This window comes from Lycium barbarum, chromosome 6, assembly GCF_019175385.1.
Source record: "Lycium barbarum isolate Lr01 chromosome 6, ASM1917538v2, whole genome shotgun sequence".
In the NCBI taxonomy this organism is placed as follows: domain Eukaryota; kingdom Viridiplantae; phylum Streptophyta; class Magnoliopsida; order Solanales; family Solanaceae; genus Lycium; species Lycium barbarum.
The window spans coordinates 123,558,050-123,583,297 of record NC_083342.1 but is presented as its reverse complement, the minus strand read 5'-3'; the positions used below and the strand labels follow the sequence as shown (position 1 = coordinate 123,583,297).

Below are 25,248 nucleotides of genomic sequence, written 5' to 3'. Positions count from 1 at the left end.
AGGCTCAAATTCAAAAACTCTAATTAAGAATGGAGAACTACTATCACTCCATCACAGGCGTTGTTTGTATTTATTCTTTTCTATATCCCAATAATTTGAAATTTGTGACTAGACCTGAATTGTAAATAATGGCTAGCATGAAGAAAGTTGAAGGAAGTCCCTTTAATAGTTAATATTTAAATGATTAAAATTCAAACCTAAAAGAATAAACGGATTTAGTGACTGAAATCTGATTAATTAAAATTAAAATCTTAATTAATTACAAACAAATTAAGCCTAAGCTCATGAAAACAAGAGAAAACATCCATAAAAATAAACTAATCAATCTACCAGAAGGTGTTAAAATTAAGCTAAGTTTTTTCACCGGTTTATTTTACCTTTATTACTCTAAATAAATAATACTACTAGTAAGAATTTATTCATAGAAAAAAAAAAAAATGGTCCAAACGACAGCTAACGCTTTCCTATTAAAGAATTTAGGCCCAATTTTCCCTCCTCCGGCGCTTCACTAAAACCCCCGAACACTCTCTTCACTTACTATCTCAAAAATACCCATTTATTGGCAAGAAGAATGGAAAGTAGGTCATGTCTAGCAGGTATGGAAGTTCCCATTACTGGCAGCGATTCCCTCAAGTTTGTTCAACTCACGCTCCCTTCTTCTTCTTCTTCTTCTTCTTCTTCTTCTCCAACCGGGTCGACCCATTTAACAAGAGACGTGGGTTCTTGCTCCATTATTGGCAACCCTCCCTCCTATTTCACTTGGTAACATACATAATTGATTGTCTTTCTTTTTCTTTAACTAGTTTATCTACTTCTTGAGAAAATAGTTTATCACTGGGGTTTATGATTAGAAGAAAACTGATCTGTGCAATCTTTCTTGAATGATGAAACTGTCTTTCTTGTTTTTGATTATTCAACAAGTTTCTTCCTACTGTAATTGGAACTTAATTATGAAATCTTGGTACTTCTGTTTTTGCGTCTTTCTTGAACAATGAATCCGCGTGAATAAAGTTCGGTGTATTTTCAGCCTGGCCTTGATGGGTAATGATAGACTTGACCATGTTAATACAAGTGTAGCCTCTTGACTCTGGATTGGAATAATTGATTGCATATTTAATTTTCTATAGTAGTGTATGTAGTTCTTGTGGAAATAAGTGTACCCTTTCTGAGTGTGGGTTTAAAATATGAAGTGTATCTGGTGTTAGAAGAAGAGTGATCTATGCAATTCACATGTATTGTGCCGTTCTGAGTGTCTAGTGAAGTGGGTTGTGTATGGTTTTAAAAAGACAAGGGATTTTGAATTTCTTGGATGGTTACTTTATTCAAAGAAGTTTCTTCATATTTGTAATTGGAACTCAATTATGAAATTTTGGTACTTCTGTTTTATATCGTTCTTGTTATTTTTTTTTTCGTACTGCTTTGAATTGCTTGTCCTTGTGCCGAGGCCCTACCGGAAACAGCCTCTCTACCTTCCAAGGTAGGCGTAAGGTCTGCGTACACTCTACAGTCTACCCTCGCTAGAGCCCACTTGTGGGATTATACTGGGTATGTTGTTATTGCTGTTTATATCGTTCTTGAACAAAGAAAATATTTGTATGATCCAATTGGTTGTGAGAATAAAGTCCGGTGTATTTTGAGCCCAGCCTGATAGGCAGTGGGCTTTGTCCGAAATGATAGAGAGGATTTTCTTGGGTGGGGGATGTTCTTTAGTTCCTTGTGTTAAGAAGATTAAAATTTAGATTCTTAATAGTGTTATAAAAAAATAAAAATGGAGCTTCTATAGGATCAGCCGCCTACTCGTGGCAACCCCACAAATAAATATCTTTCTCTTTCGTGTGTCGAAAGGGCTGGTAAAGATGTTGGTAAGAACACGTTGTACTTGGGCTTTGCCTGCTTTTGTAGTAGGAGTTAACAGCATCTCATCTTATTCTTCTTACATTTCCATCTCTTCAGGTTGTTATTTTACATGCTTTCTTCCTTGATGTGTTTGGTGTAGCATATTGATTACCCTGGTATTCTTCTTCACATACTAACTATAACTGCTACAGGAAAATTTGCAGAAGTCAGCCAAATGTGCTGGAAATAATTGAGTTCTGTGGTCATAAGGAGTTCCCAAAAACGGGATTGCAAATTATATTCCCAGAAGCACTTTTTCCATTTGCAATGATCTGCAAAAATGAAGTATGCCATTTTGTGCCGGCTTTATGCTGATTAATTTTTCTTGTTATCTTTCATAGTTGACAAAGATTTTCATGGATCATTAACAATTGTTAATGCACTCTTGGTTCTTGTAGATGGCATTTTCTTCTGTCAAACCATATTTGCTTCATGCCATGACAGTGTCTGGGGTTGCCTACCTTATTAAACTTGAAAACATCTCCAATTATGTATCTAGCTCCCATTTGCAATCTGATGACTTTTTTGAGTTCAACGCTCTGACTCATCCTCATCAAGGAGCAACAACAGCAGTGGCAGGAATAGCAGAATTGATGGTAGTTGGAAGAAGTGATGGATCGGTTGGATGCTTCCAGCTTGGCATCCTTGACCAACGAGCTCCAGGTTTCAAATCCTTGTAAAATTTTCTTTCAACTTTGTATTTTATGCTTTTTGGATGTTTTTTTGGTAAGTGTCTGGAACTTTTGCATCTTGAGGGCTGTACTTTATGTTTTGAAATATGGATTCTTTTGTCTTGTTACTGCCGTTACTTTTGCATAAGAGCGGCATCTAGATGTTTTACTATTTGCAATCTTGTTGCACTTGTGCTTTGGTCTCTCTTTTCTCCTCTTCATGCTGACACTTTGTAAGTTGATAGGCTTTGTGCAGGAACTGCGTGATGATGCTGGTCTTGGTCGTTTGTGGGGCGTTTTGTCAAGGTATTTACTATCAAATGTAGTTACCAATGGAAAACTAGTTATGAAACTGGGTTCTGTCTTCTTTCTTTTGCATGTTTACAGATATTATCCTTGCGATTGTTCTCAGAGTTTCTAAGATATGCAAAGGATACAACTGTTTATATCCTTTCGTCTGAGTTCAATCTGTTTGATGTGAGATTTTGGCTAGCTCGCCTTAGTTTCTGATAATGGCATTCCAGAATTCAACCTGTCTGAATTATTTCCAGTTTGGTGTGCATCTTTAAAATTCATGGCTTGAGAGATAGAAAATAATTGAGTTCTATTTTCATAAGAAAGAATAGTCATCAACAAAAGTAATGAAATGAGTAGAAATCTTGAAGTAGAAATGATACAACAACCCTTATGTATCTGAGTAGACAACTCAAGATATTCAAGACTTCAAGTATTTCAATTATCTACCTTGCATTTTTGTCTTACACAAAAATAGCATCAACTATGAAGTTACAGAACAATTGAGGTTTTTTTGTTAAAAAGGAACAATTGAGGTTTTTGATTAGTGTACAAACAGATATATAGACATCTACCTCCAAAAGAATTGAAGTTAAAGATAGTGAAGGAGGAGAGTTTCACCTATTGTTTTAAATGCAGTGTTGTATAAGCTAAGGTGACAATTGAAAAGACTGCAGGATAGTTAAGGACATTAAAATGTATTTGTTATTAAGATGTGGTCAAAGGTACAGGAGTCGAGATCCCATGGCCCAACAGTAGACCATGTGACGTAGGCAATGGAGTTGCGGGTTGGGTTGTCTAAGTTGTAGATGAAGATTCTCACTGTTGTTTGCAGTCTGGTACCAAAGATAGCATAACTAGCTGTGTCGATGAAGTGGCGCTGCAGCTTCAAGGACCTGGTACTGCAGTGCCAGCCTTCTGCCTGTTGAGTCTGCAGCCGCTTGCTGGAAGTTGTGCAACACCTGAGGTCTTTGAACGCTGCAACCTCAACTGAAGTTTCTGGTTTTGGCTTGTAACTGCAAAACAACTGTATATACATAATTTTCTTTTAACTTCCAATCAATATTTAACCTAAACAGCTCTTAACTTAGCATAAAATCAACTATATGAACTACTTACACAATTAAATCATAGGTAGCATGACCCTACTGCCATTTTCACTCAAACTATATAGGGCTTAGTATTCAATTAGTGAAGTTAGATACCATAACTCCAATTCTTTAGTTTAATTAATTAAATAACCCTATTTGTTTTAAAAAAAGTCAATTAAATAACCCTATTTTTAAAGTAATCAGTCCTCCACCCTGTATATTGTGCAAAAAGTAGTGTTGGAGCAATATATGAGAGAAAATTAGAGAGGAACTAAAATGTCTGCAGGTGTGTTGCAACAGATGCTGTAAATCAATATTTTGATGCTTTATAATTTACATACCGAAACTAATGGCTTTCTTGAAAAACAGCTTTTGATGCCCATTACCCCCCTAACAAATAGAAATGAGACCAAATATTTTGTTATGCATTCTGTTTTTCCCCCCCTTTTACCCTGTCTCTGATTTTCAGGGGAAGGTCAATTGCTGCAGTGCAGGATCTAGTAATATCGGAATTCCACCAGAAAAAGCTTCTATTTGTGCTTCACTCTGATGGGAGCTTACGTGTGTGGGACCTTTCAAACTGTTCCAGAATTTTCAGTCATTCGTTAAGTGGTTCACCATCAGCAGGCAATTTGCTTCTTATTTTGTATTTCCATTATTTTTCTGCTTGAACTGATTATTCAGTTGCTTTTGTGCACAAGTTCTTGCTTAAGAATTTGGATTTGTCTGTCTTCAATTCAGCACCACTTTTGCTCTCCTTGGAGCGGGGAGGGGAGGGATTGTGTCTCACGTCCTATCCGCGGTGTCAATCTATGGGAAGACATGTCATGGACTACATTTAATAAGAAAATTTTACTGTATATACTCAACAGATAGGGTTTTATTTTGTAGATGACTTTTTAAAAAATACTGTTAATTTGTGGACATCTTTTTGTGAGGTTTAATAATAAATGCACCGATGATCTACTGGTTGCAATACTCCTGTAGGTATATTTTCCAGCAAAGAAAGGAAAAAGGAAGTGTAGGAAAGTTTACTTTGCTCCTTTTTTGTGTTTCTTAAGCAAGATAGCTATGGGAGAAGTGCCAAAACCTTGATCTACTGGTTGCAATACTCCTGTAGGTATATTTTGCAGCAAAGAAAGGAAAAAGGAAGTGTAGGAAAGTTAACTTTGCTCCTTTTTTGTGTTTCTTAAGCAAGATAGCGCTATGGGAGAAGTACCAAAACCTTCCCACTAGAAGACTTCATTCCCAACCAAGCCTTGCACAAATTTCAGTGTTCTTGAAGGGAGGTGTTTTTTCTTACTTTGACCTTCATTTCCCTTCGAAGAGCACATGCTAGAAAATTAGTTTTCCCTTTCCTTGATTTTGCTGCAAATTTCCCGAGAAATATATTTTCTAACTACTTTATTGACATCCAAGAGAAGCCATAGTGATTAGAAGTTGGGTCTTTAGATTTCTGTGATGTAATGTGGAGAATTTGGAGGGAGAGATACCGGAAGCTGTTTAAAGGATAAGGTTCTTTTCAAATTGTGAACATCGTACTGTTTCATACTTAGTTGGCACAGTCTATTTTTTATTATTTCATGTCAATAAAAGATAAGCTTTATATGATAACTTCTTTATTTCATTTTGCATTTAGGATCAACTTTTGCAAAGATATGGGTGGGAAATGACCACAACAATGCTGATGCAATTCCTCTGGCGGTACTACAAAAAGATGATTCGGTAAGTCCTTCCTTATTTTATTTACGTGCTTTTTGCAAATCCCTCATTTTTTTTTTGATAAGATAATATGAAATCCCTCATTTTTCTTTGTACTTTATTTTATATCAGTTGGAGTACTGCTTGTTACCCTGAAAACCTTTTCCCTATTCTGCATAGTTGTGTAGTTATGACCGGAAAATACAGTGCAAAGAGTTACTCAAATTAGGAGCTGTCTTAGACTTGCATTTTTCCTTGTGCTTGTCATTTCTTTATTTGGTGATTTTCATGGCACGTATGATTCTGCAATAACCTGCAACTTACATCAGATATGTGCTTTTCTTTGGCAAGTAAAACATGAAGACAATCCATGGAGCTACTCTGTGCTTTTTTCTCCTTCTCTATTCAACCCATCTAGCCACTAGTATTTCTCCGGGCCAACTCATTAGCTCGTTGAGCCTAATCTCTCTCCTCCAACTCGCTGAGCCTCCTCGCTCCATACTCACAGACAAAAATCAAAATAATAGTAAAATAAAGCAAAAAGGAAGCACCAGAAGAAAAATCAAGTCCACGTGTAAACCTTAAAACTGGGTTACATGTGGTATTTGCTTTAAAGATTTGGCGTCACTGCCTCTATGGTGGCGAGCATTGTGACTTGTTTACGAATCACAAAAGCAGGGTGTTAGAAATGCTACTTGTTCTCATTAGTTGTGTAAGGGTTTCTAAAGGAATTTAATTGGTCTTGGCTAGAGGATTTAGATGGATCACATGGGCTAGAGCCTAGAGGTGGCTCTCACCACCTATAAATGGAATTCCCATGTTCCAGCTGATTTCTCTTGCATTCTCATCATTTATAACGTCCTAAATCTATTGACCAGCCCAACAACTTATTAGGTCTGTACTTGCTTATCATAGCTGGGACTGATTCTTGTTTCCTGTAAGTTCTTCGGTGTTTCCCTTGTCTTTTTAGCTTTTCAAATTGGATGTTTTGAATGCAGATTGTTCAATATGGCCCACGGTAGTGTTGATTGACTTGCCATGTGCCCTACTGTTGGAATTTCACTTTCTGCCCTTTAATATGCCTATACCTTAGCTTTGACTTCTACTTGTTTCTTTGGTTATTTAAGGAAGTTGGCACAGCGGTGATCTCTTTATATAGCCTTTATTTCAGTACTGGGGACAGAATTAACTTGTTACTGGATCCTTCAACAAAAAGCATCTTGTTGGAAGAGGTAAACAGTTTTTTTTGGGGTTAAAGAGCAGCTTGCTTTATGTATCTTGATTAATCTCAATATTCATTATTTAAGGAATATCTTTGCTTACTGTTGTGGGGGTAACCTCAGGGTGACGTCATTGATGTAAAACTTACTCCAAACAAGTTGTGGATACTCAGAGAAAATGGATTGGTCATGAAGGGGTTGTTTTGTCAGGATGGGAAAGAGTAAGTTTTCCTTTTCTTGGGAGAGTAAGTTTCCCAATGCCTGGTATGAAAGAGCATATTATAACTTTCTTAACATGGTCTCATTATATATTTTGATTGGTAGATGATTGGGCGTCTTTTGCAGAGATGTTCTGATGTAGATTCTCTACTTTCAATATATTTCTTGTATACAGGAGCTTTTCACAATTTTAATAAAATTATTTATCTTAATAAAAAAATTATTTATTTCTTTTCTTAAGTAGGTGAAGAGATTGTTATCAGTTGAGCAGTTTTATAGATTCCTTAGGAAGAAATGGTGGTCAGCCTTGTCTTGATTTTGTGTCTATCTCACCATTTATTTAGATTGTATGTACAAAGAGTGCTCAGTATTTTGCTTAAAAGGCCGAATATTTCTTTTTGAGAGGAGCTGTTGTTAGAAGGAGAAGGATCAGTTGCTGAAGTGATGTTTTTTATTTTCTTGCAGTTGTTGTATTCTGATCATCCTGTGAATGTCTTTCGAAGTTTTCCACTTTTCGCTTAGGATTGTCATCTTCTATGCGTTCATAGTTTCTTTGGTGTTAATAAAGATACATACTGGTTTTTCTTCTTTTCACTTGTAAATATGGTTTCAGCACAACCTCAGGTGCTTTTATATAAATATATACAATATGTTACCTTCTCAAATAAAAAATTAATACATACTGGTTGACCGTCAAAAATAAATAAATAAAGATAGATACTGGTCCGTTGACATTTTCTGCTGCGTTCAATGGTTTTGGCAGTTTGTCTGCACATGTTAACTACAGTGTTGTATTTTTTCTTTGCTTAGATTTACATACTCTGCTTGCTTCTTGTCTTGAGGGCAACTAATGGTGATATTTATTTTCAGGGAATTAGCTTATTGCTATACTTTACAGGATGCATTTGTTGCTGAGCAGCTGTTTCAAGGCTCTGAAAATTCTTCAGATGATCTACTTTGGCTTTCTCACACAGTTTTGTCATCTCCAAAGGTGCTCTAATACATGCTCTTTTAGTATCTTTCTATTTATTGTTGTCTTGCCATGTTGATATGTTCCATTTGTTTTCATAGTCATTTGCCTTTTCCGCCCCTAGTTGGTAAAACTTCTACTGGAGCTAAATTTTATTCTGTATAAACATTCCAACACAACTTTAAAAGTTATGCAGTATCTTGATTTCACCAATGAATGTTATTGATGTGTCGGATTAAGCATGAAAATTATGGCTAGTTAGCTGATTTCCTCTTGTTTACCCCTTCTTATCTTCGAGTTTTTGATTGTTATTTTGTTTACATTTTTGTTTAATTTTATGCTGTGCGGGTCAGGGGGAGAGGGTACTTGTGAAACCGGTTGACAGTTCTGCAGCTGCTAACCAGCTTGCTGGTATTGGTTGAGTATTAATGAGTCAATTAGCTTTACTTTTGCGCGATTGGGATGCTACTTTTTATGAGTCAAATGGGTAAGCTGCCTCAATTTAACATTGCGTATAACCTGAAGATTCACCTGAGGTGCTATTAAACTGCTACTTTCATGCTGAGGTCCGTTTGTTCTTGCATAATTGATTGAGTAAAAGATTACGAGGGTGTTTGGATTGGCTTTTAAGCCTGCCAAACCAGGTTTTAAGCTCTTTTTAGTTTATTTGAGTGTTTGGAAAAAACAAAAGGTGCGTAAAAGAAGTTTAAAAAACAACCCCCAGTAGTTTCTGTTTTTTTTTCTCTTTTTGGCTAGTTTTTTTTAATTTTACATGTTATGTTAATCACCCTTTGGCCATGATAATATAGGTTCTTTGTTCTGTCGTTATTCACTGCTTTCCCACTTATTTCTTGTTATACTACCCGTTATGCACTAAGAATTGAAGAGGGTCAGACATAGCCACTAGACTCTTTGTATATTCTAACCTCTGATAGGGCAAAATGTAACAACTGAAGAGGCTCGCACTTAGCCACTAAGAACTGAAGAGGGTTAGACAGTAGTAAAAAATAAACCCAAGTGCTTAAAAGCTACTTTTATTCAGCTAATCCAAATGGGCTCTATATCATAAATGATATTTCACTTAAATTGCTTCCCTACACTTTTTGCAAAGATGAGAGCCCTTTTTATCCCTAAACTAAACATGTACAAATGAGTGATCTAGATAGCTTATTACCGATGTTATAAATAAAATGCTTATTATATAAGTGTTATAGTACAAAGCAAGCGGATCACAAACAAACAGAAAGAAGTTGATGAATAATATAGGATGAAGAATCAGAGTGAAGCATTGGCAGTTTTTTCAAAGGAGAAACTTGCAGTGGCAGTTAGCAAAGGTCTTGAATCTAAAAAGTACTTGTAAGTTGTCAGCCTTCTCTGCTAATGATGGAAATTATGTCGTAAGTTGATTGTAGTTCAAGAAATTGGGATTTTGGTTTCACTTTCTTGCATAAGTGAACACAGAGACATTGTGTTGGGAGATTTGGAACATACAGGTAGGCGTCACGATTTTGGGTATTGCAGGAGTATTAAGGTTGAGGAGGTTAAGGGTGCTGTTCGTAGCATGCGCAGAGGAAGAGCGACCGGACCTGACGAGATCCCTGGGGAATTTTGGAAGAGCCATCCAGAAGAAAAGTAGTTTCAGGTATCTTGGGTCTATCATGCAAGGCAACGGGGAGATTGACGATGATGTCACACATCGTATTGGGGCAGGGTGGATGAAATGGAGGCTTGCTTCCGGAGTGCTATGTGACAAGAAGGTGCCACCACAACTTAAGGGCAAGTTTTACAAAGTGGTGGTTAGACCGACTATGTTTTATGGGGCGGGGTGTTGGCCAGTTAAGATCTCTCACGTTCAAAAGATGAAAGTTGCCGAGATGAGAATGTTGAGATGGATGTGTAGGTACACCAGGAGTGTGACAGGATTAGGAATGAGGCTATTCGGGACAAGGTGGGAGTGGCCTCGGTGGAAGACAAGATGCGGGAAGCGAGACTGAGATGGTTTGGGCATGTGAAGAGGAGAGACACAGATGCCCCAGTGTGGAGGTGTGAGAGGTTGGCCATGGATGGTTTCAGAAGAGGTAGGGGTAGGTCGAAGAAGTACTGGGGAGAGGTGATTAGACAGGACATGGCGCAGTTACAGTTTACCGAAGACATGACCTTAGATAGGAGGGTTTGGAGGACCCAAATTAGGGTAGAAGGCTAGTAAATAGTCTCGATATCCTTCCGTATTAGTAGTCGCATTGTCGCAGTATAATTTCTTCTGCTCTGATTTCTGCTATTATCTGTTATTCCCTGTACTTTGATTATCCTATTTTATCTGTGTCGCTTTCGTTATTTGCATTTCCATACCGCTTTGAATTTCTTAGCCTTATCTGACCTCTTTTCATGCTTTTATTGAGCCGAGGGTCTTTCGGAAACAGCCGTCCTACCTTGGTAGGAGTAAGGTTTGCGTACACTCTACCCTCCCCAGATCCCATGTGGGATTTCACTGGGTTGTTGTTGTTTCTTGCAGAAGCATACCGTTCCCAAATTTCTTCTGTTGTAGCTTATGATATATTCCTCATTGGCACCCAAGGGGGTGTGTTCTAGTGGTTAATGAAGTGAGTGCTAATCTTGGAGACTAGGGTTCAAATTCCAGTGGGTCCAAAAAGACACTTGGTGATTTCTTTCTCTGTGCTTAAGCTTGGTGGGCAGACCTACCCGGTACCTGTGCTTGTTGGAGCTAGCAGATATCTGGTGGATAGTCAAGGTGGGCACAAAGTGGCCCTGACACTACAATTAATAAAAAGAAGTTTCTGTGGAAATGTAACCTATCTGCAAGTGAACGTCACGACTATCTCAAAATAATAGGTGTACTTGTTTTGCTGGTAAACCAGTCACCAAAGCTTCCCAACTTTGTCAAAACTACCCCAAGTCCCCAGGAAAAAAATAAATATTAAGTGCTAAGCCAAAGCTTGTTGAAAATCTATAATTCTACGTTTGCCACTCGAGTATTTTTTAGCTTGGGCTACTTTTTGCTCCAGATTAGTAAATTCTTGAAGTGAAACTGACTAGAAAAACAATCAGGCATCGTTTTTCTTGATCGAGAAGTTCTCTTGCTTTAGATTTCAACAGATAACTCAGTTGATCAGTATTACAATAATTAGCTTATGGATGAGTGTAAATAAAATGACTGACTAGTTCGTGATCTATAGCCTCTTGCATTTTGAGCCTATCTAAACATTTACCTAAAAGTATACTTAGCTGTAGTTCTCGGAAATGCCTATCATTTATGTTACAGCTGATGGTATCATTGCACTATTCATCCTTGGTGAAGAGGTTATCAGAGAATTGGGAAGAATTTGCTAGTCACATTCTAAATTCCATGAATACTTAATCATGTCGTTCAAAGGTGAGAATATACTGTCTTTAAGAATAAGTAGTATAGTTGGTAGCGTGGCATACTCCTTTTGATATTCCAGTAGTGCATGTAATTGGACATTGTCTTCTAGATTGAGGTCCTACAATGGGTACTTTGGGAATCATATTGCTACTTCTTTTCTTTTTCTTTTTCCTTTATGTACATGATTATCAAGTAGAAACCACTGGAGGAGTTTGAAAAATGCTGAGTGGAGTGGAAGTGACTTCTCATGAGATGGGATGTGTAGCCCTAACAAACTTCTAAAGCTTCTAGCTTAGATGACATAGGCCACATTATTATGTTGGGTCAATCACTTGAAGTGTATGAAATATACATTGCTTAAATAATCTTTTTGGGTTCTTTGTCACGCGCGCAAAAACTTGTCTTTATTTTATATATTATATGAACTTTTGGTGAGGTATATTCTTCTCAGAATATTACCAAAGGAGTTAATCGCCACTTTCTGTGATTACTGCAGGATCAGATTTCTCCGTTTGTATCTTCTGTTTTCTTACGTAGGTTGCTCCTTCCGGGTGTCTATCATAGAAATGTTCTTCGGGTAACATTACGAGATTTTAGCAAGCACTTAAACGATTCCGAATTTGACTCTCTGACTGTGGACGGACTGAAAAATGAAATTCTGTCAGTCATTCAACACGAGGTATTTTCACCTGCATGTGGATTCGTGGAGTGCTACTATTGATATTTCCAGGTCTCTCATATTATATGAATTTCAGGATTATTCAGTACTTTTTTTTTCCTTTTTCAAGGTGGGAGCTGATAGTCCAATTTCAGTACTTCAGAGCTGGAAAACCTTTTGTACCTGCTATTTCAATAATTGGTGCAGAACAAATGTAGCGTGTGGTTTGCTTATTGATTCAGCCACAGAAGCTGTGGGTGTAATTAGAAAAAGCTCAGTCTCCATGTGTCGTAGTCTGGAGGACATAGAGCTTCTTGTTTTTGGTGCGTAAAACTTTTTTTTTTTTTTTGTGAGTTCTAATTTTCTTACTTGAGTTGTCTCACTCTTGTACAGTCATTGAAATTTTCCTTATTCAATTGCTTTTTAATTTTTACGCTCTCAGGATCTTCAGAAGAACATGGAAATATAGTATGCTCTAGGTTTGACTCCTCTGATAGTGATCTTGAACGGGAAATTCTTTTGGACATACTGCAGTGTGTTGGTAATCTCAGTCAACAGTTGAGCAAAGCTGCTCCTGCCATATTTTATGAGTCTCTTCTTAGAACACCAAATTTATCATCTGAAGAAGTTATTCCTCGGTTGCTGAAAAATTTAGAAAGTGGATATAGCTCATCAATGGAAGCTTTCCATGTATCCGAACTTGGAACTGATGTAGCATTGGATAAGGAAATTTCCTACCACAAAAGACTCAGAAAATTCTCAGTAGATATGTTTTTATCCCTGCACAACTTGCGCAATAGAGCTACCAGATGGGGGAGAGTTTTGCATGTTATTGAGAGCTACTTGAAATTTCTCGTGCCTCGAAAATATGAACATAACTTGGATTCTGATGGACTCTTCACAGTCAGCACTGCCCTTACAGTGCATGCAACTTCTCAGGTTGCTAAAGTGATGTTTGAATCTGCATTGGACGTGCATTTGCTTCTAAGCTACATGGTTAACAGTAGCAGTCAGGTGCGTGTTACTTTACATCATCAATGTCCATAATTGGCTTTGTAGTCTTGGTTTTGTAGTAAATTTAGATATTGAAACACCAAACTGAACTACTGTTGCGATGCCATTTCTTGAATGCTAACACATCTTCCCGATTGTTATTTCAACTTTGGCTACTGCTGTTTGTGTAGTGAGTAAGTTGCAGATATCCTTGTGAAGTATATTTCAGAATAATTCTTTGTTTTAAAATTGCACTCCAGTTGATTAAAAGGTCATATAAGTGACCATGGCCTAAATGTTCGGAGCTAGTGATCTGGATCCCCTCAAACCTTTTGAAAACTGAGATTCCCCTTTTAAGCCCTCGTATTCAATCAATCAGCACTGAAAAAGAATTAGTTGCATTATTCAGTCTCATAGTCAATTGCTTTAGCAATTTTGCTACTGATAGTATGCTTCAATTGCACTAGTCATTCTTTTATATATAGACAATCAGCCTGTAGATAAAAAATCGAGAATAAAAACGTAATTGAGGGCATAGAAGAAGAGGAAATAATGCAAGACAGTGTAAAAGAGAGCAGCAGAAGAGAAGTCCAAAAGCAGAAGTAGCAGAAGAAGAGGTTGGCTACTAACAGTAAGGAGTTAGAAGAACAAAAACAAGAGAAGTAGATGGACAGAAGTACTAGAAGAAGTGTTGTCGCAAACAGATAAAAAAAAAAAAAAAAAACAAAGAAGTCTGAAGTGTATCCTCAGAGAAATCTTAGTACCAAAGTAGCATAAGGTCTTTTTTTTTTTTTTTTTGATGACATGGGAACCCGCAGCCGCAACCCTTCGGGTGCGCACAGGGCAAACCCAACTCCTGTGCAATAGCTCGCAAACCACACAGGAGAGGTAACCCGCACTAGGCAATTCCCATGCGACGAGCTCGACTCAGAAGGCAAATCCCCTGCTGTCGGAGGCAGGGGGTTTCGAACCTGAGACCTCCATTATGAAAGCCCCATGCTTAACCAACTGAGCCACCCTTGCGGGTAGTAGCATAAGGTCTTATCTTTCTCCCTTTTTCTCTCCATTCTTTTCTTCTTTGAAAGTCAGATTCAAAAAAGTGAGGGAAAAGCAAAAGAAAGGAGAGAAGTTAGAAAGAGGAAGACAACCTTTAGGAAATTTATGGGCTTATAAAAGAATTTGTAATTTATAGGTTGTTTTTCCCCCCATTTTTTTGAATAAAGATCCCTCTAGACACTTGTTACGATTTCAATCTGATAGAAGTATTGAAAAATTGCATTAGATTTCTCAATTCTTAGCTCATACAGTAGTAAATATGGGATGCCCATGTGCACAAGTATACTGTGATGTTTTAACCCAATTTTTTGTGCAAGCTTAATGTATCTTTTATTTTATAACAGTAGATACAGCTGGTCACTATAATTGTGGAAGAACTAATTTTGCAGAAACCAATACAACCCACATATGAAATTCACAACAGAAATAATGATTTTAAAATACCTTCAGTAGTCTTAATAATAATTAGACAGAATTAGATGTGGTCTTTGAAGCTCCATATTTCTGTGTTTGTAGCTTAAAATATAATGAACTGAATGTATTATTTTCTATATTAGATGATCATTTGCCCAATTCTAGGTACTTCCGCAAAGAAGATAGCAGTTTAACGTCATTTTTGTGTTTATACAGACATTCTTACTTTCTTTAACGTTAAATTAAAACAAATAAGCTTATGAGGCTATTGGAGGCTTTTAGATATCAAATAGGACCATGGTGCAATTTGTATTCGACTATCTGGATTTCAAATGATCTTTTCTTGCAGATTGGCATGTCAGAGGATGAGGTTTCAAGAGTAAAACTTGAGTTAGTTCCAATGATCCAAGAGGTTCTTGCTGAGTGGCATATCATCCATTTCTTTAGTACCACACCATCTGACTCTCCTCTTCTTGAAGATTTCAGCAGTCAACTTTCGTCTTTACAGCTTGGTACGTACCACTTCTATTGTGACGAAAATCAATAGGACTGTCTTAGGTCGGTTGAAAACTTATTGCATGTCAGAATGTATATAAGCAGACCCAATTAAACTTTTAGGATCTCTTCTGTGGCTTTGGCAGTCATAAAGGAAATTTGTAGGACCATCATTTGACTGAAAAGCAGTGCCAATATTATTCGTTAGTGGACTCTGTGTGAAGCTACAACAAAGAAACTTTACGGGAAGGGGGCTACCTCTTGAGGAGCATTGCAAAAACTAGAGGGAGACCTTCAGTGGAAGGGATGTTGTTGCAACTAAATTGCGAATGCTTCTCTTATTATTTTAGTATTAGCTTCTTATATCGGAATGAATGTGTGGAATGGAGAGAAATTTATGATATTGTTACAATATAAATAAAGCGTGTTTCATTAATTTCTAAATTTTGAGTAAGATTGGTGCCTTCTGCTGCTTATTAGTCTGCAGTATGTACAATTATTGTAAGTAGAGAAATAGTGATACAAGTCAAGGAGGTTTTGAGCTTTGCCCTTTTTTTTTTTCCCCGTGTGCATGCCTTTTAGTTTCACCATCTGTAACTGGCTTGAAGATAACGTTTTACGCACATCCAGATTGAGTGCTATGGTTTTACATGTTATTTATCTGTGTCTTCAGATGGAAATGTTGATCGGAGATCATGGAATGAGAAACTTGGTAAATCTGAATTCACATTGGCCTTTATTCTGTTACTTGGAGGTCATAGTGGGCTATCTTTTGGACATCTTCCTGATCCCAACAGTTTAAGTAATTCAGTGCAAGAATTTTCTAGCTGGATAATATGGGGGAGAACAGGAGCAGAACCTTCTGTTTTCTTCAGTCATTCGATTGGCCTTGCTCTGATATTACTTAGACACGGACAATACGATGCTGTTGAGGTGAGTTGCCGTCATTTCATTTTACGCTACCCAAAACACTATTAAGATCTTACTGAAACAATTTGTTCATTCATCCAGTATGTGCTCAGTTTGGTGGATGCGTATTCACGCGAGGAGAAGATTTGCCAAAGTCTTCAGAGCGATGGTGGGGAGTGGTCCACTCTGTTGCATCTTCTTGGTTGTTGCTCTATTGCACAAAGTCAGCGTGGTCTGCATGGAACAATGAAAGAGAGAAAAATTTCTGAAGCAGTGCGGTGCTTTTTTAGGTACGTGTAGGTTTAAATTCGAACTATCTTGTTATAGTCAAAGCTATGAACTGGAATATTTGCAAGAAAATTTTTTACAGCTACAGTTCAGATTTAGTGTTTAGTCTGGGGAGGGCATAAATGGTGTTCGAGGATTAAAAGGTAAACTTTTGTGACTGAAAATAGAAGAGGATTGTGGTGGCGAAGCAAATTCAGTAGCCAAATAGAAGATTGAACGTTGAGGCATGAGGGTGAGATAGGTCAGAAGTGAGGTTGCAGGATTTCCAATGGTAACTCTTGATACTCACAGTAACTGTGTTGAGGCTTGTGCTATTTGGTTAATAAATATATGTCCTAACAGAAATGGCATTGTTACAAGACATTCAAGACACTTCGATGCATCACTGTAAAACACAGCTGGAGAGCATTTTGATTGAGAAAATAACAGATAGTAAAAAAAAATAACAGATAATCAAAAAAAATAACAGATAGGAAATGGGTAATATGGTTTAACAGCAAGAATCTAGCTTTTTGCTCTTTTATAGTAGCCTCCACAGGTCTTGTCAGACAAAAAGGAAAAAAAGAAGTCGTTGTTTGCAATGTCTACTAGCTTCTATAAGTTTGAATTTGTTGAGAATATAAGTAAGTAAATAAAAGTGTGCTCTATCTAACAACTTAAGCTTTTACATGAGATGGTCACACTTCAACATGGTATCAGAGCAGGTAGAGGTCTTGGAATCGAATCTCACAAGCCACCCACTATCAAAAAAAGGCCCATGAAAAAAAAAGAATCATGGCCACAAATGAGGGGACGTGTTGAGAATATAATTGTGTAAATAAAAGTGTGTTCTCTCTAACAGCTTAAGATTTTGATGAGATGGTCACACACTTTAACGGAATTAAAGGACCTTCAAGTCCACTTCTTGATGCCGGCAGCATAGGTACTTGTAGTGAAAGATGTTAGAGTCAGTAGAACCTCTTTACTCTCCGTAACTTCTAGAGTCTGGTCTGGTATTCTGACATGCCAAATTTTCAGCCAACAACTCAAACAAACTGCATAGAAAAATCTTAGAAGAAAAGGAATTATTGGAGAAATTAACATGATATTATTTCACATCTCTACTTTCGTTTCAGGAAGAAAAAAAAAAAGGAATTCTTGGACATTGTTCATATCGCTAATCTTGTCTGTATGTTGCTCGGACTCTCCAAAACTGATGCCGCGCCCGTGTCGGATCCTTCAAAAATGTACTACTTTTGGAGGATCTGACACGCTGTAACCATTTTTGAAGAGTCCGAGCAACATATTCACTTCTGGGTATAGCTAACCATAAACTTTTCACTCTCCTTTATTATTGTTGGGTCACTGTTCTTGGTGATAAATTTTTGTCTTTGTTGTCCCTTCTCTCATTCAAAAAGTTGAAGAATTAAAAAAATAAAGAAATGACACAGAGTGACATGCTCACCCAAAGTAAAATTAGAGCCTTATTTCAGTTTGGATTGCTATGACTTCTGCATACACTCGTGTTCTTGACTTCTTCTGTGAAAATATTCTTTAAGTTGTACTTATCAAAACAATTAATAAAATTCTTGAAGTGGTTCGTTTATGAACATATTGGTTTATGCTTATGCTCTCAGAGCTGCGTGTGTGGAAGGAGCTGCCAAGGCGTTGCAAAGTTTGCCAAATGAAGCAGGATGGGTACACCTTGGTTTCTGTATGTTTTTCGCCAAATCTTCTTGTAGTTCTAGAAGAATGCTCTCATTTCATCATTATCTTTGATTCTTTAAATAAAACGAAGTCATCTTACTTTATACCGTTATGTATCCTAGCTCAACAAGTTTCACCTGCTGCTTGGAAGCTTCATTACTATCAGTGGGCAATGCAAATATTTGAACAACATAACATGAGGGAGGCTGCCTGCCAGTTTGCTCTTGCTGCACTTGAGCAAGTTGACGAAGCTCTTGGATCTGGTGTTCTTGATGAATCAGCAACTGCTGTCAAGGGACGTCTTTGGGCAAATGTCTTCAAGTTCACTTTAGATCTCAACTATTACTATGATGCGTATTGTGCAATCATTTCAAATCCAGATGAGGAAAGCAAAACCATTTGTCTGAGGCGTTTTATAATTGTTCTATATGAGCGAGGAGCTGCGAAGGTTCTGTATCCTTGGTCTTTTCTTTTTCCTGTTGCATCCCTATATAACCATTCTATATTACCTATTCTCTTCCTTACTTTCTATATGTCTTCCTCACCACATTCTTTCCGTTTACGCTGCAAATAATTACTTGATCACTTATGCTAGTTGTTTTTACTTTTGCTTTCATCCAGATTCTTTGTGACGGCCAGCTACCATTTATTGGCTTGTCAGAGAAAGTGGAGCGAGAGCTTGCTTGGAAGGTTCGTAATCATTTCATGAACTATAAGTAATTAAATACATGGCTTGCAGCTTCTCAAGGCTCACATTAAATCTTAAAATTTGTAGGCTGAGCGTTCAGATGTTTCAGCCAAGCCAAACCCGTTCAAGTTGCTCTATGCATTTGCAATGCAGAGACATAATTGGCGGAGAGCAGCGAGCTATATTTACTTGTATTCAGCACAATTAAGAATCCATGGTGCAATGAGAGATCCCCAACGACGATCCTTTATTCTGCAGGAGAGACTGAATGGGCTTTCTGCTGCTATCAATGCTTTACAGCTGGTTCATCCTGCATATGCTTGGATTGATGCTCCACTTGATGAAACTTGTTCTAATATGTATCCAAGTAAAAAGGCTAGAATAACCATCGAAGAACAGTGTAAATTATACTGCGAGACTTATTTGATTCCTTAAAAATCATGTTCTTTTTCAAACTTCACGACATTCTTTGCTTGGTTATGTCACATCTGTTGTCTCCTTTTCCAGCTCCTGGTAATGGTGCTGAGTCTCAAAGGCAAAGGTCATATGTAGATGTTGAAAAACTTGAGAATGAGTTCATTCTAACGTCAGCTGAGCATTTGCTATCATTGGCAAATGTTGCATGGACTTTTGCTAGTAAGTTTGATGCTAAGTTAGAATGCCTTCTCTTGTTTCTAAGTTCTTTATTTGCTGTTTATGTGGTCACCTCAATGTTTTCAAATTTGAAGCTTTAGGTTTGAGATCTCGTTTACATCCTTGTATTTTCATTCATCTGCTCAGTTTATATGAAATGGAATGTGTCAACTCAATAAGATTCAAAATTAAATCTCTCTTTTGTTGTTTCCCTTTCATTTGACAAAAGCTTCTCTTCTTTTAGGAATTGAGGCACCCCCAACTGATGTAATTGACCTTTTGGCTGAATCAAACTTGTATGATATGGCTTTTACAGTAATTCTTAAATTTTGGAAAGGTTCAGCTTTGAACAGGTATGTTGTTTTGGGGTAGCTTCAACAGAAGTTAGTAAGCCTTCGTGATTCCTAGGTTTCTTGACTAACTGCAACACTCGTGTCGTTTCTCAGGGAACTGGAAAGAGTTTTTGCAGCTATGTCAATGAAATGCTGCCCAAAAAAAGCCCCATCAGTTGGGTAAGATTTTCTTATTCTGTTCTTTTATATGGATCATTTCTCTTTACCTTTTATATATATACTAGTTTCACGAGGCCCGGGCTTAACTCCAGATGTAAGAAGTATTATTTTAATTAAAGAAATAGAATTTCTGTTGGTTATAATTAAACTTCAAATAAGTATATTTTCAATATATAAAAGCAAAACTTCCATTTCACTCCTTTAATATCTTAACTTTCATTTTGATGAAATTATTTACTTCAAACTAAATGCGGAGCCATAATTTGAAATATTTGAGTTTCGAATCCTAACTTTTTAATTTATTTAGTTCTAAATTAATAATTTATATATATTTAATGAACTTTTAAGACAAATACAGAATTTGAACCAAAGTACTACCGAATCCGATCAAATCGGTAGCTGACACTCTAATTCCGCCCTACTTCAAACTCATTTTGTGTTTAAAAGATTAATATTAGTTAACCAAACAAGAGATTTTAAAGATAACCCGATCTTGACTGATAATATTGTCTTCATTTTCAACATTATATGGCATCATTTAATAATTTTTATAACTATTTGAAATTCATTTTTGTACTAATCTTGGTAAACACATAGGAGCTCATTAAAGTATAAATATAAAGTAAAAAAATGCCTACATATGAGTAAAGAATTTTAAGAAATTCTCAAATTTCATAATACAAATATAAAGTAAAAGAAATGCTTACATGTAAAAATCTATCATAAGCAACAAATGAAAAAGAAGAAAACAAAGAGCAACAAGAAGCAAGAATATCTAGCGAAGAAATGACTATTTTTTAGGTTAATAGATAAGATCAATAGAACAAAGCAACAAGGAAAATAAAGTGCAGTGAATGGGTTTGTTCCTCCCTTAATCAGGGGCCTCGGGTTCGAGCCTGTGTATGAAAAAAATCCTTGATAGGGAGCGCTTCCCCCGATTGGGCCCTATGCGACGCGAGTCTGGATTAGGCGAGTTCCAATGCGGGTATCGGATACCGGATAGAAAATAGGTAAATAAGGCAGAATGTTCGACAACTTTTAAAAAGTAGACCATGAGAACAAAAAATAAATTTGACTTTAAAAAATAAGGTCAGGAGCTAGAAGCAATTATTTGAAAAATTTGACATTTTTGGGGAAAGTTTTGTGAGGACTACAAAAGCCCTTTTGTTGTACCTTATATACAGTAGTTATATATATATATATATATATATATATATATATATATATATATGCATCATTTCTCATTCCCTCGGTGCCAGCTGTTTTTCTTAATATGTTTCTGGTACATATTCCTCAGGAATGGTCAGAGGATGCACAGTCTTCTTTTGACTTCTTCACAGGATGAGATTGTTGTCCATGAATCATCTAATGTTGGTCTACCTGGACAGGAATCTGCAGGCAGTAGCCATTGGGAGACACTTGAGCTCTATCTTGTCCGTCCTTTCTTTCATAACTAATTTTATCTCTTTAAAGCAAACAAACTCTTCTTTCAGTTTTGATGTCCGTGATGTCAATGCAGGAAAAATACAAAAAGTTTCATGCTAAATTGCCTGTTGTTGTTGCTGATACTCTTCTTGCTGCTGATCCTCAAATTGAGTTGCCTCTTTGGTTGGTTCAAATGTTCAAGGTAAGTATAAAATCATTTCTTAAGTGAGGGCGTAAGCCCTAATTTTCAAGGTTATAAATCAGCGTCATGGAAAAGAATTACACAAGAATTCCTTGCTGATCTGCGACGATCTTCAACAGTGTTGCTTATCTTCTAGATTTCTTCAATGTAAAGTCAAGGTCTGATATTTATTTTGATGATTCTATTTTGACATAGGGTGTGCCAGCAAAAAGTGGTGGAGGAATGGCGGGAAGTGAGTCAAACCCTGCTTCTTTGTTTCGGCTATATATTGACTATGGTCGTTATACTGAAGCGACTAATCTGCTTCTGGAGTACATTGAATCCTTTGCATCACTGGTGAGCTCTCATCCTTATTCCACGCAGCATTTGACTGTGAACAGCTGCTGTAAGGGTTTTTATTATTTGTCTTCCTGGAATTTTGGCTGCTGTTTCAGTTAAGTGATCTGCTTAGGTTCGATATAAAACCATAGCACTTGTGGACATTTGCTGTACTTAGTGATGACACTTGGACTGGTATCATCTCTCTGAGAGGACTTCTGTGTCCTATTGGTTGCTGCTTTTGAATAGTAGAACAAGCCAGAGGTAAGATAGGGTTCCCATCGTAGGGCTTTATTCAAACACCCATTCTGTATGATGGCTATCCACATTCTTGTGTACAAAATTTCCCAATTATCAAATGCAGTTGATGGATAAATTTAACTGAAGCTTTAACATGTAGAGATCTGTAGATCTCATTAATGTTGATATTTTATTGAGTAAATGACACATCCAAAGTTCTATCTGTAAGTACAATGAGAATAGAACATGTGTTGGGGAAATGGTTCATATGGTTGATTTCTTGGGGATTCTGGGCTTCTTCATAGATCAAACAGACTGCAGAAATGTGAGAAATTAAGTACTATTAGAGAGTTGTATGATGGTCGACATTGACTCTACATCATAACGGTGTTAGGGGGACGTTAACTGTCAACTTTGGGCCAGTAATTCGCAACCTGCATAGATTGGCTCACACGGAAAACCCACACTGCCAGTTCCCTTCTCCATTAAGCAATTCCCAACTTATCTCACATCATAACTTACTCTGCTGTCCTGTCTCTTAGGTTCATGCTTGTGCTAGCCTTTTCCCCCCTTCAATTTAATACTTGTTCACGTTTTTCCTGCTACAATTATTTAGCTATGGCAGGCTAGCATGATAATACAGATGGATGCTGTATTTTCATATTTGCAGTGGCCAGTGCCTAAATCGTGGTGTGTGTGATGCCGATGAATCTTATAATTTCCTGCTACAATTATTTAGCTATGGCAGGCTAGCATGATAATACAAATGGATGCTGTATTTTCATATTTGCAGTGGCCGGTGCCTAAATCGTGGTGTGTGTGATGCCGATGAATCTTATATCATCACAAAAGTCTTTGATACCTAGTGTTTTTTTTTTTTTTAAATTTTATTTGTGGACATATCTACTAGCCCACTAGTATTATTGATGCATTATTTATTGATTTCAAGATCAACCAATTCTATTCTTGGCTATGTCCACTTCACTTAACAACTCCATCTGTTGCCATTACCTGCAGAGACCAGCTGATATTATTCGTCGTAAAAAGCCATTTGCAGTTTGGTTTCCCTATTCTTTGATTGAGCGATTATGGTGTCAACTTCAACAATCTATCAAATTAGGCCACATGGTTGATCAAAGTGAAAAGTTGAAAAAGTTGTTACAGGGCGCTCTCATGAACCATCTGCATCAAGTATGCTTTACTCTTAAAACTAGCTTTCCGAGATTGAATCTCCTTTCACTGCTTCAACTTATCTCCATTTTGTTTCTTATCCTCAGCTTAACGTGGATTCAGATGATGTGATGTCTTCTGTTTCCTAGTCATTGCTTGCGTAGGCTATGCTGGATGAAGGGTCATCACACAATTTTTGAAGAAATCAGAGACAGTAGTATGTTTTCCGAGTACTACTGACCTCTCTTGGCTCCTCTATCTGCAGAAGAGATGTACTTGTTCAAACTTGAGCTTTGTATTCCCACCCTTCCCAGAAACATGGGATAACATGAAAAGATTTATTCTTGCTGCAATTGTATAACATAGGAAGCTGTGTAAATTCCAACTTGGGCCAGCTAATCAGCCTCTCATAGCTAATTCAATGAATGTATCAGGTTTAATTTGTAAATTTAACTTGGAACTATTTAATGTAACGTTCAAAGTGCTTCAATTTCTATGATGACTTATTTCCAAGTTTACTTAGCTCTACCAAAGCAAAGTCACTGGTTTTGAGTAGCGGCCCCGTTGTCTCCTTGTGTATAAACGTACAGTGAAGATGTAGTCGAATGGTTTGTTTCAACATCCAATAAGTTTTGCACGAATTAAGCATTAGTGTTTGATATATTTGTTAGGTATTAATCCCCTACGGTGGCGACTTAAATTATCAGATTCTCAATGCATTTGGCGAACTATGTAAAATAAGCAAGGAAAGAGTTTACCCCGATTAGTTTAGAATTAAGGCTTGGTAGATTGAATAATCAAGGAAGAAATTCATAATTCAATGAACCCTAAAAATGGTATCTAACGCTGCCTTACAAGATAATTGACACGAAGTGTACTTCTAAGTAGAAAGTTCCACAAGCTCGTTCATTTTCCTGTATTATGTATAAGATTAAATATTTAACATGGAGGGAATAATATGCTTGAAGGATAGATTACGAGGCTTGGAAGTTCGTTAAATGTGGCGTGCATTCAACTTCTAGAAGAGTTTAGTCAAATGCAAAGGAAATGACGTACTAGCCTTAGTATATCCCCGACACAAAATGCATTCACAAATACTAGTATTTGTTTGGAAATTTAAAAATAAAAATAAAAATTGAGACTTGAATATAATGATACGTATCTATGTGATTTTTTTTTATTTTTTTTTGGCAAAGTCAAATGAAGACAGTGCGTTAAACGGAAGCTTTAATTCCCTTCACAACTTTTTGCACCATATAATATCTTCACAACTTTTTACCCTATTTAATATCTATTGAAAGTAGACGACCCCACAGAGTAATTAGTTTTTAATCATTAAAGGGTTAGGACCTTTAGGTAGGGCCTAACGATCCCTATGAAGACAAACATGAAGAATTATAGAAGTCGACGTAGTGTACTGCCAAAGTGGGACCAAATAAGTTTGAGATAAAATATCTAACCTCTAAGCTCCTGTGGATTCCAAATCTTAACAGTCAAAATTTAAGACTAACAGGAATATTTTTACTAATTCTGATTGGTCACGTTTTACTAACATGATTATGTTATTTGACCAATGGAAAATCTTATTACTACTGCATAATTTGGCATCGTAATTACAATAGGTGTCAATTTTCTCCCCACAAATCTAAAAAATACTGGTGGTTGGATGAGAGATGTGTTCCAATTAAGGGCTGAACTGGATTTACCCCAAACCAACCAAAAATAGTTGTCAAAATGAGAAAATTAATCAAACAAATGGTTTCGAGTGTAGGGTAAATAATTTTGTTTTATTATACCATAAATTGGTTTAACGATTGAATTCTATAGTTAGGAATCTAAAAAAAAGAAATATAAAGTGTTTTAAATTGGGTGAATTCAGTTATAATTCGCTTCTCGATCCATTTTTTATCTAACCTTTATTAACATTGCCAAACTTTGTCCATCTGATACCTTAGCAATTAGCCAAGTCAATAAGGAACAACCATGTAGCCAGAGTTTATTTATGTAAATGAAATACAACTGCCTAAAACTAAAGAAATCAGAAAAATAACACTGAAGAAAAAGGGTGCAAAACGGAGGAAAAAAAATAATTAAATGTGATGCAAAAAATTGTAGGC

At 36.8% G+C, this 25,248-nt stretch overlaps 1 protein-coding gene across 2 annotated transcripts; it reads left to right on the top strand.

The window, feature by feature from the left end:
* The first annotated feature begins 479 nt into the window (after positions 1-479).
* Positions 480-23,625, top strand: LOC132598547 (nuclear pore complex protein NUP160). Of its 2 annotated transcripts, none has more exons than XM_060311485.1 (27): positions 480-596; positions 2,049-2,181; positions 2,295-2,559; positions 2,813-2,873; positions 4,422-4,579; positions 5,592-5,677; positions 6,781-6,885; positions 6,997-7,094; positions 7,963-8,083; positions 11,941-12,123; positions 12,233-12,425; positions 12,545-13,116; positions 14,915-15,077; positions 15,734-15,993; positions 16,072-16,259; positions 17,874-17,950; positions 18,066-18,391; positions 18,565-18,633; positions 18,719-19,031; positions 19,139-19,267; positions 19,509-19,617; positions 19,711-19,776; positions 21,074-21,209; positions 21,296-21,403; positions 21,599-21,739; positions 22,979-23,152; positions 23,239-23,625. In XM_060311485.1, exons 1-27 carry the CDS (start codon positions 586-588, stop codon positions 23,278-23,280), a joined length of 4,287 nt encoding a protein of 1,428 aa, XP_060167468.1. In that variant the 5' UTR covers positions 480-585; the 3' UTR covers positions 23,281-23,625. The 2 variants fall into 2 exon arrangements, with proteins under 2 accessions (XP_060167468.1, XP_060167467.1); XM_060311484.1 differs by having other exon boundaries at positions 484-762.
* The last annotated feature ends 1,623 nt before the right edge of the window (positions 23,626-25,248 follow it).